Here is a 16312-nt window from a genome sequence, read left to right as displayed (position 1 = left end):
ATGTAGCCCTGTGCATATCAGTCTCCACATCAGTAATCCACAACATGGGGATCACATTACCTATTACATAGCTCTTCAGTAAGGACTGAATGAGATGATTCTGTGAAATATCTTGCACTGTACATAGTGCACACTGAATATGCACGGTGCTGATGTTTCCAATTATAAAAGGTAAAGTCTAAGATACACTTGACTATGTGCCCAATATGATCTGGGCACTTCTAATTCTTCTCATATAATGTGTATAATAGTTCTGTAAATAAGGTGTCAAGGTCTTGAGTTTCAGTGTCCTCAGGAATCAAATGAGCTTCAGTAACATGTTCAGAATCATGTTGGTAGTGGGAGGCAAAGATGGGGCTCCAAACATTTGTTTCCTGCAAACACTGGATTCCCTTTTCTACTCTTCAGCAGCTGCTATTCAGCTCATGGTCAGACTAGAAAAGAGATGTAAATCTTTAAGGACATAATCAGACCTTATTTCAAATACCTTATAACTCATTTATCTACCTGATTCAAGTAGATAAAGGGTAAAATGTAAGTTTCTTATCCTCAGAGTCATGTGTTACACTTTTTTAAATTTTCCCTTCCATTGAAACTAGGGAGCTGCATGCCTCCTCTCTGAATGGGAATGAATTAATTCATTAGACATAAGACAGTAAAAGAAAAAGAACATATTAGGTAAAAGAAAAAGGACATTTAAGGCCACTGGTGTGATTTTTGGGAATTGAGATTTTGTTCCATTACTGAGGTGGTTGGAATTCCAAAGGCTAATACTCATCCATCCATAGTTAATCAAATTAGAATATTGGAGAATAGCCGTGGTAGTTAAATTCCAGTCTTGTAGCATTGCCAGTGGGGTTAACCAACTATAAAATTGTAACATGGCTGTGATTATTTGGCATGTGCTTTAAAACACTTTTATATGTAATGAAAAAAAATGAGTATTTGAAGGTTTCAGAGGTCTGAATTTAACCAACTGTCAAAAAGAAGAGTCTGATATATCAAATACAAGTCTGTTTCTTCATACTCAAAAGCCAAAGATTTTTCCACTCCTAGCTTGCTTATAAATATTCAGTGCCACAGAAACACAAATAAATAATTGGCCATTTTCAATGCATTCTGTATAATTGACAAGCGATCAAAAGATTATTGCATGGTACAGTCAGAGTCAAATGGTACTGCATTTATTAGAAATGAAAAATCATCATGTGGGCCAAGTCAGCAGTGTATTAATGGGCCAGATTTCTGTGCATGCATATTTGTGCGTGTATGCGTGTGTGTGCACGTGTGTGTGTGTGTGTGTGTGTATAATTTTTTAAATTTAAGGACTTAAGGCTTAAGGATTAAGGTCTGTGCTACTGGAATTGACCTGGAAAGATTAAAAGATTATTATCTGTTTACACTGATGAAAATCTTTATGAAAATGACATATAAAAATAACTTGGGCTTATCTTACCCAAAAAGATCCCAAGGTCAATTTTGAATTAAAAATAAAATTCATAAAAGATATGATTCCCTTTCTTTAAGATTATCCCTTTTATCAGTATTAAAGATGCCTTCTCAACAACTGATTTGGTTCTAGCCTTTTTTCAGGTTTTGATGTTCATCTTTAATATATAGTCAGTCGAACAAGTAACAGTGCAGAAATGGGCTGTCTACCCAAGATAAAGAAAGAGATAAATCTTTGTTGCAATACAGCATTCTTTTCTTTTGTACAATGGGCTTTATCAATAAAATAAAGCTTTCTTCATCAAGGAAACCTCTTTTCATTTATTCAGAGATGGTCTTTATCAAGCTAAGCTCCAGCAAATGGTGTTTGGAATAATAATTTATACTTTTTTTTAAGCAGCCAAGCACTTGCTATTTTTCCTTGCTGAATGGTCAGATTCCATAATCACCATGTTGAAAACACCCTAATTAAGGGAAGTTGAAACAGACACACAAGCTTTCAAGAAGAAAGTTGAATTGCACATTAAAATGCAATATCCTCAATGCTGATGTTATTTTTTCCTTCCCATAGGGAACCACAGTCAGATATCTCGAGTACCTGTTGCTATTAAAGTGCTGGATGTCAATGACAACGCCCCTGAATTCGCATCCGAATATGAGGCATTTTTATGTGAAAATGGAAAACCCGGCCAAGTAAATATCTCCATGTTGTTAATGCTGAATATGTTTGTATACAACTGTCTCATATTTGATTAACCTGCATTATAGTGTGCACTTGCATCATTCACGATCTGCAAAGTCATAGGCAAGAAACATCCAAACGGGAACAGAGAGGGAGTATTCTTCTTTCAGAGATGTTCATTCTCTTCCTACTTATGACCAAATTGGCTCCTGAAACGGAATGACCTGCTGTGCCATGAACCCCGAGCCAAAAAACTATCTTAAAATATCTCGGGGTGTGGATGATCACAGGGGAGGTCTTAGAGTGATGGGGCCAAAATTTTAACCTTCAAATGACGGAAAGTGAGGGAAAAGCCCATGGGACGGCATGTTTGCTTCATATCAAATGTAGAAATAACACATAACATTGGAACCCTAGGAAAGACCAATTGCAGGAAATGAATTTTTAAATCTGTAAAGGTGTAGCTGCATTTAGATAGACATAATGTGAACAACATGTTTTAGACATGCAAGTAAAGCATCTGATAATTGTGTATTGATGTGTATTGATGGAACTTTTTTCTTTTAAACTGTCTTATGTAGCTTAGATAGGACAATGCAGACACAGAGAGAGAGACGGGGAGAGAGGAAGGAAGGAAGGAAGGGGGGAGGGAGAGAGTTAAGAAAGAAGAACGAAAACAAAACCTGCTATACTCTGAATGTCAAAATGGAAATAGTCTATGTAAAGTTCTAAAAAACACAAATGTAATAGACTTATTTTAACAAGGTGCCAAAGTACTGTATGTTTAAGAAATTTATCGTTTTTCAACTTCCTAATTTATTTCTGGATGGTGACATTTTAATTTAAATAAACAGCAGCTGACAGCATGACACTGGAGTTGTTAATCCAACTATTCTTGTGCCTCACGTGGGTGTTAGGAATTCAACTTACTATTTGCCGAGCAGTTTACCTGACAAGAGTCAGATTTCTTCCACCTAAGAAAGGAATAGAACTGTGGCTCTATACTTTTATTTAACTCTTACAAAAGATCAAGTTGCTACTCTCCTATAAAACAGTGGGCATTTTCCCCTAGACTACTCTCCTGTATCTGAAGGATTGGCATTGTTTCCATCTACAAAAAAAAGATACACATACATGTGCACACATACAAAGTAAAAGCTAAAATTCTAATAATAAAATTGAGTAATTTTAAACACTTAGACATCATAAATGTCGCTATAATCAAAACATTCACCTTCAGCAGTCATATGCCAAAGGTGACCTCTTTTTAAAAATAATAATATTCTAACATTAGTTTCAATGTTTCTTAATTTCATCATGTCGAATTGCCCTCTATCGGTCTTATCTTTTGAGTGTTTTTATTTGTGATCCTTTGAGGATGGAGTGTATATATACTTGGCAGCAAATATCATTTAGCTAAGTTGGTGAATGCAGTTGGTGGAGAGAGTCTGATCAAAATATATGCAGGTCAGCTTCAAGGATATGGTTGTGTGGGCCGGATTGTTGCTGGGGTAATGTAGCCAATCACAGAGTTATAAGCCAGACATTTTTGATCATAGAGAAACTGTCAAATGCTTTAGAATTTAAGTAAAACTCCACTGTTCATGCAAAACTCATCACACAAGTTCGGAGAGTCAATGGCATTGCTATTTCAAAAATTACACATTGGCTTCACTTGTGATATTGACATGCATGCCTTTGGACCTCCTGGAATCTGGAGGTTTACCCTGTGGATTTTGACTGTTTCCAAGGTTTTAATGATTCCTCAGCAGTTTTTATCCTCCGAAAAAAATGCATTGTTTCATCCCCTTTCCTATGCAAGATCAAAATAAAAAAAAAAAGTTGATTCTTTGTTTTATGATTTTTGCAAATCAACGTGAATGACTCATTCTGTGAAAAAATGTTTATGTTGTGTGTGTCCACTGCACTATCTTATCCTCAAATGAATCTATTTAGGCATGTTTATTAGAGTTCATATTTACATGAAGATAATCAGATCTTTGTCTGTTCAGCATAATTTTTGGACACATGGCTGACTGGTTGATACACACGCAGTTGTTCAAATAACTCCTGAATTCCTTGAATCCTTTGTGCTAGTCAGAACTCATGTTTGATTCATTATATCATTCCTAAGTCACTTTTAATAGCTCAAGTATCTCATTTTTATATTTAACATTTTCCCAAATTCATTTTTGTTATCCACACTAAATAGCGTTCACTTATATAAGTTCAACATAGATACACTTTCAATCATGTCTCATAATACCATACAAATGGCTGACTCACTTTGAAATTAGAATATTCATTATCACATTCATGCAAAACAAATGTCAAAGACTGAATTAGCACTAAATTCATAGTCATCTCAATATTTTTCAACAATTAATGTCTGCTTTATAACAGCCTCAGAGAAAGGAGTGCAGGTGGCTTTGAAATGTCTAGTTTGCCTGGAAGATATGGATTTAAGGCTAAACTCGAGGGGGTCAGCTTCCTGGGAGATGATGCAGCTGAAAATCATTAGCAATAATCAAGCACAAGCCGTTAAAAAAACTCAATCTGTAAAAAATCTTCTGGACTGAGTGAGCCTTTGTAAAGAGTTCTTTAAAACATCTCACAGAATGAAAACCAGTATCAACATGAACGCAGGGAATTCTACTGCACTTGACTCTTTTCCGCTGGACTCATTTAAACAAAGAGTCCAAAAAAAAAAGAAAGAAAAGAAAAGAAAAAGAAAGAAGGGAGGCCACCTTCCTCTAAGATAGATCTCTAGTTCATGGTACATCTGTGTTAAACTGGCATAGGTTTACTCTGAAAGTAGAACTGGAAGTCCTGTCTCTTCCTCCCACCTTCCCATAATTCTGAAGTAAAAGATGACATTTTCTTGAATTGGTTCCCTTAAGAGAGTAACAACCACCCATGACAAAGAGAGTTCACAGTCAATATTATAAAAACTCAACGGGAATCCCTTTTGATTAGAATCCTTTTAAATAATCCCTCCACTTCAAAATTAGATGTTGATGTGGTATTTTCTGATGGCTAGTTACTCTTATTTAAAACAATTTTCCCCCAATAGTTACAGGTAATTTATCTTAAGTTAAAAGTTATAAGGTGACGTAGACCTTTAGTCTCCCAATTCAATAATGCCATGATAGAGTCATCTACAAATTACTTGGCCCTCAGTTTAACAGGATGAATAAAAAGATTCTCTCCACTTGCTCCTCGTTAATGGCCAAAGCAGAAATGAGCGTATGGGTTGAGGATTTCAAAATTAGAAGGCAAGATATCTGAAAGTTCATGTGTCTAATAGGATGATAGGTTTTGATCAGACAGTAGATATTTGTCGAACACAAACTGTATGCCAAGACTTGGCTGGTACTGGGAATTTAGTGGCAGACAAACATCAGTCTTTTTCCCTCATAGAGTTTTCCCTCTGGTAGGCAGTTGAGAAAATTAGATGTGGTAGAATTGCAAGAAAATACCTCAAATCCTCTGGGCAGAAAGGAGGTTGAAGAGATGAGAGGAAATGGAACTATCTTAATGAAAAGACCGCTTAGTATAGGACACATTCCACAAGAGATAGGAAACATCTATCAAGTGCTGAAAAGCAGTCAGCTGGGGATAAACCAGGTTCTGTCTGAAGAGAATGGTACTCTGGTGGGATGGGTGGAGGACCAGGTAACAGCTCCTTCAGGAGAAACCAGTATCTTCCTTCACTATGATAACACCATACTCAAAACCAAACATGAAAGAGAAATAGAGAACATCAGTGATCAGTGTTGGACAGAGGGCCTTCCATAACTCTGTCCTACATCTTGTCTCCTCAGTAGGGTCTTTCTAAGATTTCAGGTGCTTACCTCTTGCTTACCATACATACAGAATTAGGGTAATGTGCTCCAGATGGTTCACTGACACAGGGACTGAACTGAAAATACTGTGTTTCCAGGGGTGACTCAAGGCCTCTTGTTTAGTCTCAGAGAATATTTACTGTTTGAGAATTAGTTAGCAACCGACCTCTTCAGCTATTTTTCCTTCAGGAAGGAGCTTCCCCTGTTACTATAAATAAATCTAGTGGAGTATAATTTGAGCTTCATCACCATCTGTAGAAGTCGAGATGTTCTATTTAGCATCAAGTTAATTACGTCTGGGTTAAAAACATACCTTGGTTTATCTCTTTTAATCCCTTCTATCTCTGACCAATACTGCAGCAATATGAAGTTTGCTTATCCTGGGAATATCACAGGTCAAAAAAGATAATAGCCCATACTTATAGATACATATCTAGCCAATGCTTGTCATGTAGTAGTGGATATCCACAAAATTTTAGAATGATTCTGACTTAGCAGTGACAAATATTTCAATAATTAGTTTCTCAGATATTACCATGGAAACACTTGTTTTATTCACAGACACAGAGTGCACAAATGAAAAATCATTTATTTATTGAACAGTATTTATTGTGTATCTACAAGATGCTAAGTATTGTAATATGACCTGGGGAGACAATGTGAAAAGAACAAAGAAAGTGTTCTCTCCAATGGAACTGAATGAGGAAGATGGATAATAAAAAAACATAGAATGAGTCAATAATATAAATTTTGAAAACTGAGTTGAAGAAAACTACACAGTATAGACAGAAGAGAACAAAGAAAAAGCGGAGATCTACTTTACGTAGTGTTGTAAAGAAAGTTACTTTTTAAAGGGATATCATTTAGGCTGAAACTGAACAAAAATGAGAAAGGGTAGTCATACAAGAAGTGGAAACAAGAGCCTTCTAGCCAACAGAATAAGCTTGTGCAAAGACCCTGAAGGGAGAAAAACCTTGGTTTATTTGAAAAATTGAAGACATCTGTGGCTGAGTATAATAAGAGTAATAAGCAAATGTAATACGAGTACAAGAATGAAATTGGACAAAAAGAGTATTATGTTTGAATAAAATCCATATACACACATGCAGACGCGTGCACCTGCAATTAAACAGGAAGAGCATCTAGAAGGTTGTAATTGCAAAAGATAATGGTAGCCTGGCCTAAGGTGCTGGCAGTGGAGGTGGAGAGAGGTGACTGGGGAGGCTGCATGCTTCCATGAATGAAATAATACATACAGACATCTAACATGCAATCAACATCACCGTTCTGGGAGTTTGGTGTTGCAATGACATTTTACAGATATGGGGGCTGAGGCTGATAAAAGAGTAAGGGTCTTAACTAAGGCCATGAAAAGTAGGAAAGATGGGCTTCAAAGTCTATTCTTGGAGGTGCCCCAGTCCCTGTACTTTCTAGGATTTCACAATGCTTCCCAAGGAGCAGACTTTGAAATGCCATTGCCTGTGTGACACACTTTTTAGAAAAATAGTAATGAGAATAAGATTCTGATCAAGAGTGAGCACTTTTCAAAAGAAAAAAAAAAAAAAACAAACTCCTGTGATCAATAACACACTCTATTCAAAAGCGTTCCACATAATAAGAAAAGTAGAATTATCCCTTGATAAATAGCAGCAATAAACGAGTTTGCTACCATATTTATATATATTTTTAGTTTCTGTTGGTCTTTTTCTAATAAATGTGAAACAATGAAATGAAATTATGGCATTTTATAACACTCATGAAACAATAAATATAGGAGACTTAATTTTAACTTTCCTGCCGGAGGGCATCTTTCAGGATCTATCTGCATACACAAGAGAGAGACAGGATTGATTTTAGAACAGATGAAATTGATGGCCTCAACAAAATGCATAAAATATGATTTTCATTTTACTTTAGGTGAAGTAAGGGGAAGGCAGATTAGTGGAATGTATAAAACAATATTTGAAGAATTCACATGTAAAAAAGCGTTTCGAGAGAATCATTAATAGAAGTATAACTTTTAGAGTGCAATTTTGACAGAGGGGGAAAAGCTAAAAGAAAAAGGCAAAAAAGTTTAAAAAAACTCAGAATTTTTGAAGGTTTGAAGGTTTGAAACTAGCACAATCTAAGTCTGAGTCACAGCTCTGCCATTTACTAGTTTTGTGACCTTGGGTCTTAACTGCTGTTAGTTTAAACTCTCACATTTTAGAAATATCTAGCTCAATATCAAGTGCTCAATAAATAATTGTGATTATTAGTAGTATATATTTTAACTAGTTTCATAGTTTCAAAAGCAAAATATTTTATTAGTATTGTCTTTGTTGTTTTTATTGCTGTTATTGTTATATATTTATGATCCTTGATTTGGAGCAAAACACTATAAACAATGCCTAAATGGGTCAATATAAAAGAGGACAGTCTATTTCCCTGTATTGGAATAACTCTTCCTCTGATAATTTACAAGTGTATTTGTCAAGAGTGAAGAAAGGGCTTGTACTTCATTCCTCCCCATATGAATTTGTGGGCTAATATAATTATTTTTTTTTAAGTACAGCAGAATCAACTTCCAGGAACACATACAATCTAAATCTTTTTTGAAGTCATGTTTGCAGCCTCTATATGCTTTGACTGAACCTCTTGTATGATTCCAAATCCACATGCTTTATTCTGGCCCTTCGCCTAAATATTAGGATTGATGATCCACAGAAAAAACAATGGCATAAAGGATTGTTTACAAATCTTGGGTCGTTACTGACTGATGTTCTCTCTTCATTTTATTTTCAACCTACAAGTTAGTAAATAAGAATTTAGATGGAAGCGTGGTACGCACATGTGTATGCTTGTTTTTATTTGTTCATGGAAGCCGTGGTGATGAGCACGTCTTTTTCAAGAAAGTAAAAATGACACTAGCTATGAGGAGGTTTTAGTCTTATTAGGCTTTGTGTTAGTGACATAAATTGGGTAAGATCTGGTACCGAGAGAAGCTGATGTATTGTTGGAAGGGCAGAGATGCAAATGGAATTAGTGCTATAACCACCAAGCTATGTATATACAACACCTTCAAAAGGAGATTACAGAGGTCTCCGGGCCTTTAAGACTTATATTCTAGAGGGTAGCGTGTCTTAAAGTGACAGCCTGAGAAACACTTTTAGGGTATAGCATGTCAGTATATGGTATGGTGTGTGGTGTGTCTGGGTGTGTGTGTGCGCATGTTTTTCCCAATAAGATTGGGAACCACTGTATTAACCGAAATTAAAGAACATTATCTTCTACTGGTTTTGTTTCACCGTAAGATCCCCTTGCATTTATAAATACATATGAATCCCCAAAGGGCTAGAACCAAATGGTCTTGGGCATTTACCAAACATAGCTGATTATAAAATCTTTTGAATTTCCTTCAGAGAAAACTATACAACTCGTGGCAAATGGAAGCCAGCTGGAAAAATCTTGCTTAAGAAGAATAAACAATAGGATGCATTTTCAGCCTAGGAAGTAATGTTTATGATATTAATGAGGCATCAGGAAATATTCCTGTGAAGTTGTGTAGTGGAAGATGGAGAGGAGATAAGACTAAAAAGGCAGTTGAGACTTCTAAATTGTGTTAAAAACTGTGGACTTTACTAATGAGGTTTTCAAAGCACAGCAAGTGATGGAGTAATTTTTCAAAAATATTGATCATTTCAGAGATGCACAAAATACAGATGAAATATGCAGAGACAAGCAAAAGAAAATAAGAAACAGGAGAAACTGGAAAATTCAAACTTTGTGTAAATACATCCTTTAAGAGTCCTTGCTTTGTATCATTTTACCTTAACTTAGTTACAGTAAAGGGAAAGGGACTGTAAAAGAACGAAACTGAGGAAAATGTCAGAAGTTCTGTGGTGGATTAATGAAGGCACAGGCCCCAGATGTCTACCGAGAGGACTGAGGACTTCACTTAGTGTTTAAAAGAAACATATACAATCTAATCTACATTCTCCTGTTGTGTTTTCTATAGGTCAGACCTCTAAGATACATGCTCTAAGTAGCCGCCTAATACTTTTTAAAGACAAAGACATATTCATGCAAAGAAATGTGACATGGGACGACACTTTGGGGAGGAAAAGAAAAATCTTGATAGAAACTGGATTGCCTTACAAATTATAAAAAAAGTATCCAGGAACTGTCCATTAAATGGATAGGAGCAGTGCTCAATTTGAACTATGTTACACAGTTTTGAAATAACTGAGGATAATTGGGTCATGTGGGTTTTCATATAGTTTCCTCAAATTCCTGTATGTCCTCCTTTTTCAATGTTATCATTGGTATAACTTGATTTCTCTTGTAGACAAAATTTGTATTTGCAAAGACCGCTCTTTCAGGGGATGGCTCTTAGCCTATTTTGTTTTGTTCCCTTCAGTTATGGACACCATTGATAATCTGATAAAAGCTCTGGACTTTTCCTTCATATATGGGCATATATAAATAATTTCATACAATTTTACTTTCATGTATCATCTTTTCCTTCCTCAAGTTGAAGACTACTGCTCTAAGAAATAGAAGCTAGTATTTCAGGAACGTTTACATTGGTAACCAGAAATAAACTATCAATAATAGGCAAAAGAATGAATAGAAAACCAAATGTTAACATTGGTAACCAGAAATAAACTATCAATAATAGGCAAAAGAATGGATAGAAAACCAAAAATTATGCTGTACTGCCTTTGATGTCTCCTCACTCACTCTCTTTCCACCACCTTCGAAATCAAAAGGGAACCTTAATATCCATAAAGCAAAGTACCTGAAAGTCAAGAATGGATAAGTTCATCTTTATGCACTCTCCAAAATATTGGAAGTCTAAGCCCCAATTTAACTAAGTACACGTGTGGAAGATATGAATGCCAACAAGATTTTGAGGCAGTCTGACATGCGGAGCAGGAAGATGTAGGGAGTTTGTTACCTAATTTACTTGGGATCAGATGTTACAATGTCTTTGATGCACTAGCGTTCTGATAAATATCTTCATACCTACCTCTCAAAGTTACATAAGAATTAGTAGTGATGCTAAAACATGCCTGACATGATTATTTATTCATCCATTCATTTATTCATTTAGACAATACTTATTAAAAAGCTACTATGTGCCAGACACTGTTCTACTAGCAGTGAGAGGGGGGGAAAAACCCAACTCATCATCTAAGAACAAATCAATGAACAATAACTACAGGAACTCACAGGGGATATTCTAATAGATTCCAAGAGAGTTTTAAGGTTGTCAACAGATCAGATAATCAGAAATGTGTTTGTTTGTTGGCTGCTTGCCTTTTGAAAAGTTAATAATGACAGTGAAACCTACTACTATTAACTTCTTTTGAGTTACTATAAAAATCCAAAATAATGTTTAATAAACTATATTAATTAAAGCGATCTGAGGTTTAGCATTATTGATAAACAATGAATAGTTTTTTTTAAAAAGAGTCAGAATTACGATATGGCCGACAGTTCTAAAAAAACATTTCTTTTCAGTTTTACGCTTAGAAAGGTCATTTGATTTCAAATCAGTACTCTCAAGAAATAGATCAGAGTCTGCTCCCATGGAAATTCAAGTATGGCCTTGAAATTCATTTCCTTATGCCCGATCTCAGATATGCTTTGTTTTTCTGATAGAGAAGTGTATTAGCTTTTACCTTCCCTTGAAATTAATCCACAATAAATTATCAAGCGTTAGATTTTTCAACTGCATCCTAACTTTATTGCTAGAAAGGAAAATATTTAAGCTAAATGCTGTATATTTACTAGTAAAAATCTATGACCTCTTCAGAAATTTTGATATCATTTTCATGAAATAGTTGTCCAATTACTTAAAAATCAGTTGATGTCCAAGTAGCTCACAGTGGGAAATGCATGCAGTTTTCATTTGCCATCAACTCAGTGTACCTATAAAATCTGCTTGTGTGGAGGTGCACTTCCTTGAATAAATCTATTCTTTTTCTCCTGTTGTTTAAAGCCAAATGTGTTCAGATGTTATTACATCAATGAAAATTTCAGCCTTTTAAATGTGGGTAACTTAACACATTTTAATAGCATAAAGTCCTTCAAGTGATCTACCAGGCATCTACTCTCAGAGAAAATGATCAGACAGTGGCCATTGCATTAAAATAAAATGAAGTGTCAAAAATGGTTTAAACCAAAGTCTTAACCATAGCTAGTTCATAGGATATTTGGAAGTTAATTTAAAGATTCACCATTTCATCACTTTTTTCCCAACACATCATGCACTGATTTTGATGTAAACTTGACAGTACAAACTCTTCTAATGAACAGTAATAAGAGACCTATGGACACCAATCTTCTCCCTTGACTCAAAAGAGTGGATCTCAGACTTAAGCATGCATCAGAATCACCTACAAGACTTTAAAATGCAGATTTCTAGGCCCTGTCCCAAGACTTTTTGGTTCAGCAAGCTCAGAAATTGCATGGCTAACAGATTTCCTGACTTAAATAAATGGTGGAAAAAATATTTATTGCAGATGTAATATTTAGACCAAACTTCTGAGATGTGGTATGACAGGTGATTATACTCACTTACTTCAGGTAAGCTAAATTATTGCCTCTTTTGTTTTGGTTGTGAGAGCGTAACATGTAGATTCACTCGCCAGCACGTATGAGTCTTTTTCATGCAGATGACTTAGAAATGGTATTGCTTGTAGGAGCTCTAGCCATTAAATACACGTTAAGAATGCTCTTAGTTACGAATGATTCCCACCCCAGAATACAAGACATCCTCTTTTTTTTTTAGCGATGTTGAGCATCTTTTCATGTGTTTTTTTAAAATATCTTTATTGGAGTATAATTGCTTTACAATAGTTTGTTAGTTTCTGCTTTATAACAAAGTGAATCAGCTATACATATACATATGTTCCCATATCTCTTCCCTCTTCCGTCTCCCTCCCTCCCACCCTCCCTATCCCACCCCTCTAGGTGGTCACAAAGCACCGAGCTGATCTCCCTGTGCTATGTGGCTGCTTCCCACTAGCTCTCTGTTTTACGTTTGGTAGTGTATATATGTCCATGCCGCTCTCTCGCTTTGTCACAGCTTACCCTTCCCCCTCCCCGTATCCTCAAGTCCGTTCTCTAGTAGGTCTGTGTCTTTATTCCCGTCTTGCCCCTAGGTTCTTCATGTTCCTTTTTTTTTTCCTTAGATTCCATATATATGTGTTAGCATACGGTATTTGTTTTTCTCTTTCCGACTTACTTCACTCTGTATGACAGTCTCTAGGTCCATCCACCTCGCTACAAATAACTCAGTTTCGTTCCTTTTTATGGCTGAGTAATATTCCATTGTATATATGTGCCACATCTTCTTTATCCATTCATCTGTCGATGGACACTTAGGTTGCTTCCATGTCCTGGCTATTGTAAATAGAGCTGCAATGAACATTTTGGTACATGACTCTTTTGAATTATGGTTTTCTCAGGGTATATGCCCAGTAGTGGGATTGCTGGGTCATATAGTAGTTCTATTTTTAGTTTTTTAAGGAACCTCCACACCGGTCAGAATGGCCATCATCAAAAAATCTACAAACAATAAATGCTGGAGAGGGTGTGGAGAAAAGGGAACCCTCTTGCACTGTTGGTGGGAATGTAAATTGATACAGCCACTGTGGAGACATCCTTTCTTTGTTTGCTCTTTTTCTTCACATGTGCTCACACACTTCAGGAATGATTTCTTCAACAGGTGCACTTGGGAATAGAAGTCTTTTTTTTTTTTTTTTTGCGGTACGCGGGCGTCTCACTGCTGTGGCCTCTCCCGCTGCGGAGCACAGGCTCCAGACGCGCAGGCTTAGCGGCCATGGCTCACGGGCCCAGCCTCTCCGCGGCATGTGGGATCCTCTCGGACCGGGGCACGAACCCATGTCCCCTGCATCGGCAGGCGGACTCTCAACCACTGCGCCACCAGGGAAACCCTAGAAGTCTTTTTGAAACAAAATTGGGTAAAGGGAGAAGATGATGCTACATATGCTCACAAGGAACTTTTCCCCCTTTGTTCTTCATAACTGCCTAAAAGAAGGCTCTTGTCAAATTATTCTGTTAAATATTTGTACATGTAGGTTGTCTATAAAAGAGTCATCTGTGTTTCAGTTTTTTCCCTTGTACTTTAATTCTTTCTTCTTTATAAAACTAGAAGCCCAAGGAATCTCTCTGCACCTAAATGTCAAGGCAAATATGCTAGCTGTTTAGATATAGTAAATATAATTGCTTTCCCACCTAATCTGATGGAAGCGAGGCCCCTGTTTGTGTAACATCTAAGTTGTTACACTTATCAATGTGCTATGTCATGAATAAATGGTAGTGACCTTAAGAAAAAATAATAATAATGATGATGACTAATACTCATTGAACAGTTACTAGGAACCAGACACTGTATTAACAGATTGACATGAATTTACATAAAGAATTAAAACGACCCTATGAGAAAAGTATTCTTTTATTTAAAATTTAGGAATACTGAGTTTCAAAGAGTTAAGTAAATCCCTCCATTTCATGTAATGAGTAAAGGATAAGGCTATGACTTCTGTCAAGGCAGCTTTATTTCAGAGTCCATCAACTTAATGACTATCTCACTGTCTCCACCATGAGTTATATTTTGTGCTATTTTTTGTTATATTGTTACTCAAGCTAAGTACAGTTATAAGACATTTCACAAGGTCTTTAACAGGAGTAAAACACCTACAAAGTAGGAATATGTTCCATTTACAAAAATGGAGAAATAGAAAATGAGAGAAGTTATTTCATTTATGCCCCAAATAACCTTGATGCACTGCTTATCGTATAGCATGTGGGTGATAACAATGCAAAACTTCACAGCTATTGAAAATGTTCTTAAATTGTGGTGATATCTTACTTAGGTGATAAGTTACAAGGCAATGATGTCTCTTTCTCACAAAGAAGTGATCCATTTTCTTCTCTTTAATGACACTGACAAAGTTCAGTGGCACATAATTGTTTAAACTGACACAACATTAGGGATCATAATTCTCTAAATTTCACAAACCTGAGAGTATTTCCCTGTTAACTTTTTTATGGTAAATCTGATTATACCCTTGACTGTCATGCTTCATAGGCATTTTTTTTTTTTTGGTAGAAATTATGTTGTAACTATTTACAGTAGTAGTTTAAGCTATAATTTTTACTACATTAGCTGTTGCCCAGTGTTTCATATGGAAGTTATTAATATCACAGACTCATAAATATGAATTATTAAGCTAATTCTCTGACATCCCAAGGAACAACTTAGCAGCTTTGCAACTGAAATAAGCACATTCAACTGGCACCAATTCTGAGTATGTGCATCTATCCGAACAGTTCTCTGCACGGTGGTAATTCTTCTAATCCCTATAATTTATTCATCTCAGGATACACTCCAAAGCATTGTTTGCATGCGTTATCCACTAGCTTTAAAAACAGTATTCATTATTGGGAGGGAAGAGATGCAACTCTTCAGAAAGGTTTGTGGCAGTGATGTTTGTGCCGAGGAACATTCTATTTGCAAACACTTGTAACCTAATGAGTAAAATGAAAGAGGAGTTGTGAGGATTCAAGATTTAAGTACTTTGCCTCCAACATCCTCCCAAGAGCCACACTACAATCACTGTAACAATTCCAGATTTCATTCTTGAAGCCCGTACATACTCAAAGTGGAAAGAAGCCTGTAATTGCCCAGTGGAATTTTCAAATACCCTTAAATTTGCCATTTCAAGCCACAGATACCAAATGGACACAAAAGTAGTGACCCTAATTTTCATCAGTTTTTCAAAGCTAGGTTTTAAAGTGATGAATGTTTCTCCTTATTCTTGGTGTGAACCATCCATAACAACTTAGAAAACTGAAAAATATTCCTTGGACCAAAGTATCACTCTACTAAAGGAATGTCACTCAGCTTTTAAAGGCAGTGCAAGCCCTCTGATGTCATCAGAAGTGCTGACGTCAAGTTTTATGTTACAGGTCATTCAAACAGTGAGTGCCACGGACAAAGATGAGCCCAAAAACGGACATTATTTCTTATACAGCCTTCTTCCAGAAATGGTCAACAATCCGAATTTTACCATCAAGAAAAATGAAGGTAAATACATTAGCATTGTGAAACAGGGTAGAATATACATTGGAAAATAGGATGTGATTTCATAATATGACTGAAAATATCAGTAAAATAATTTTTCTTCACTATGAGCAGTTGAAACTTAGCTTATCAGCCTAAAGGCATGGTAATTACATCACTTCCTCTTTCCAACATTGAAACAATAGATAAGGGAATTGTGAATGTGCAAGTTAATTTTATCCCGGGGAATACCTCAAT

The 16312-nt window shown here is 36.0% G+C and overlaps 1 protein-coding gene across 2 annotated transcripts in view; it reads left to right on the top strand.

The window, feature by feature from the left end:
• Positions 1-16312, top strand: part of CDH8 (cadherin 8) — a 363158-nt gene that overhangs the window by 291366 nt on the left and 55480 nt on the right. For both annotated transcript variants that reach the window (XM_060130251.1, XM_060130250.1), the window contains exons 8-9: positions 2021-2142; positions 15961-16078. In XM_060130251.1, coding sequence (XP_059986234.1) covers positions 2021-2142; positions 15961-16078 — 240 coding nt within the window. The remainder of the gene's footprint in view (positions 1-2020; positions 2143-15960; positions 16079-16312) is intronic.

Source organism: Lagenorhynchus albirostris, chromosome 19 (genome assembly GCF_949774975.1).
Source record: "Lagenorhynchus albirostris chromosome 19, mLagAlb1.1, whole genome shotgun sequence".
Classification (NCBI taxonomy): domain Eukaryota; kingdom Metazoa; phylum Chordata; class Mammalia; order Artiodactyla; family Delphinidae; genus Lagenorhynchus; species Lagenorhynchus albirostris.
This window is presented reverse-complemented; position numbering and strand designations above follow the sequence as displayed.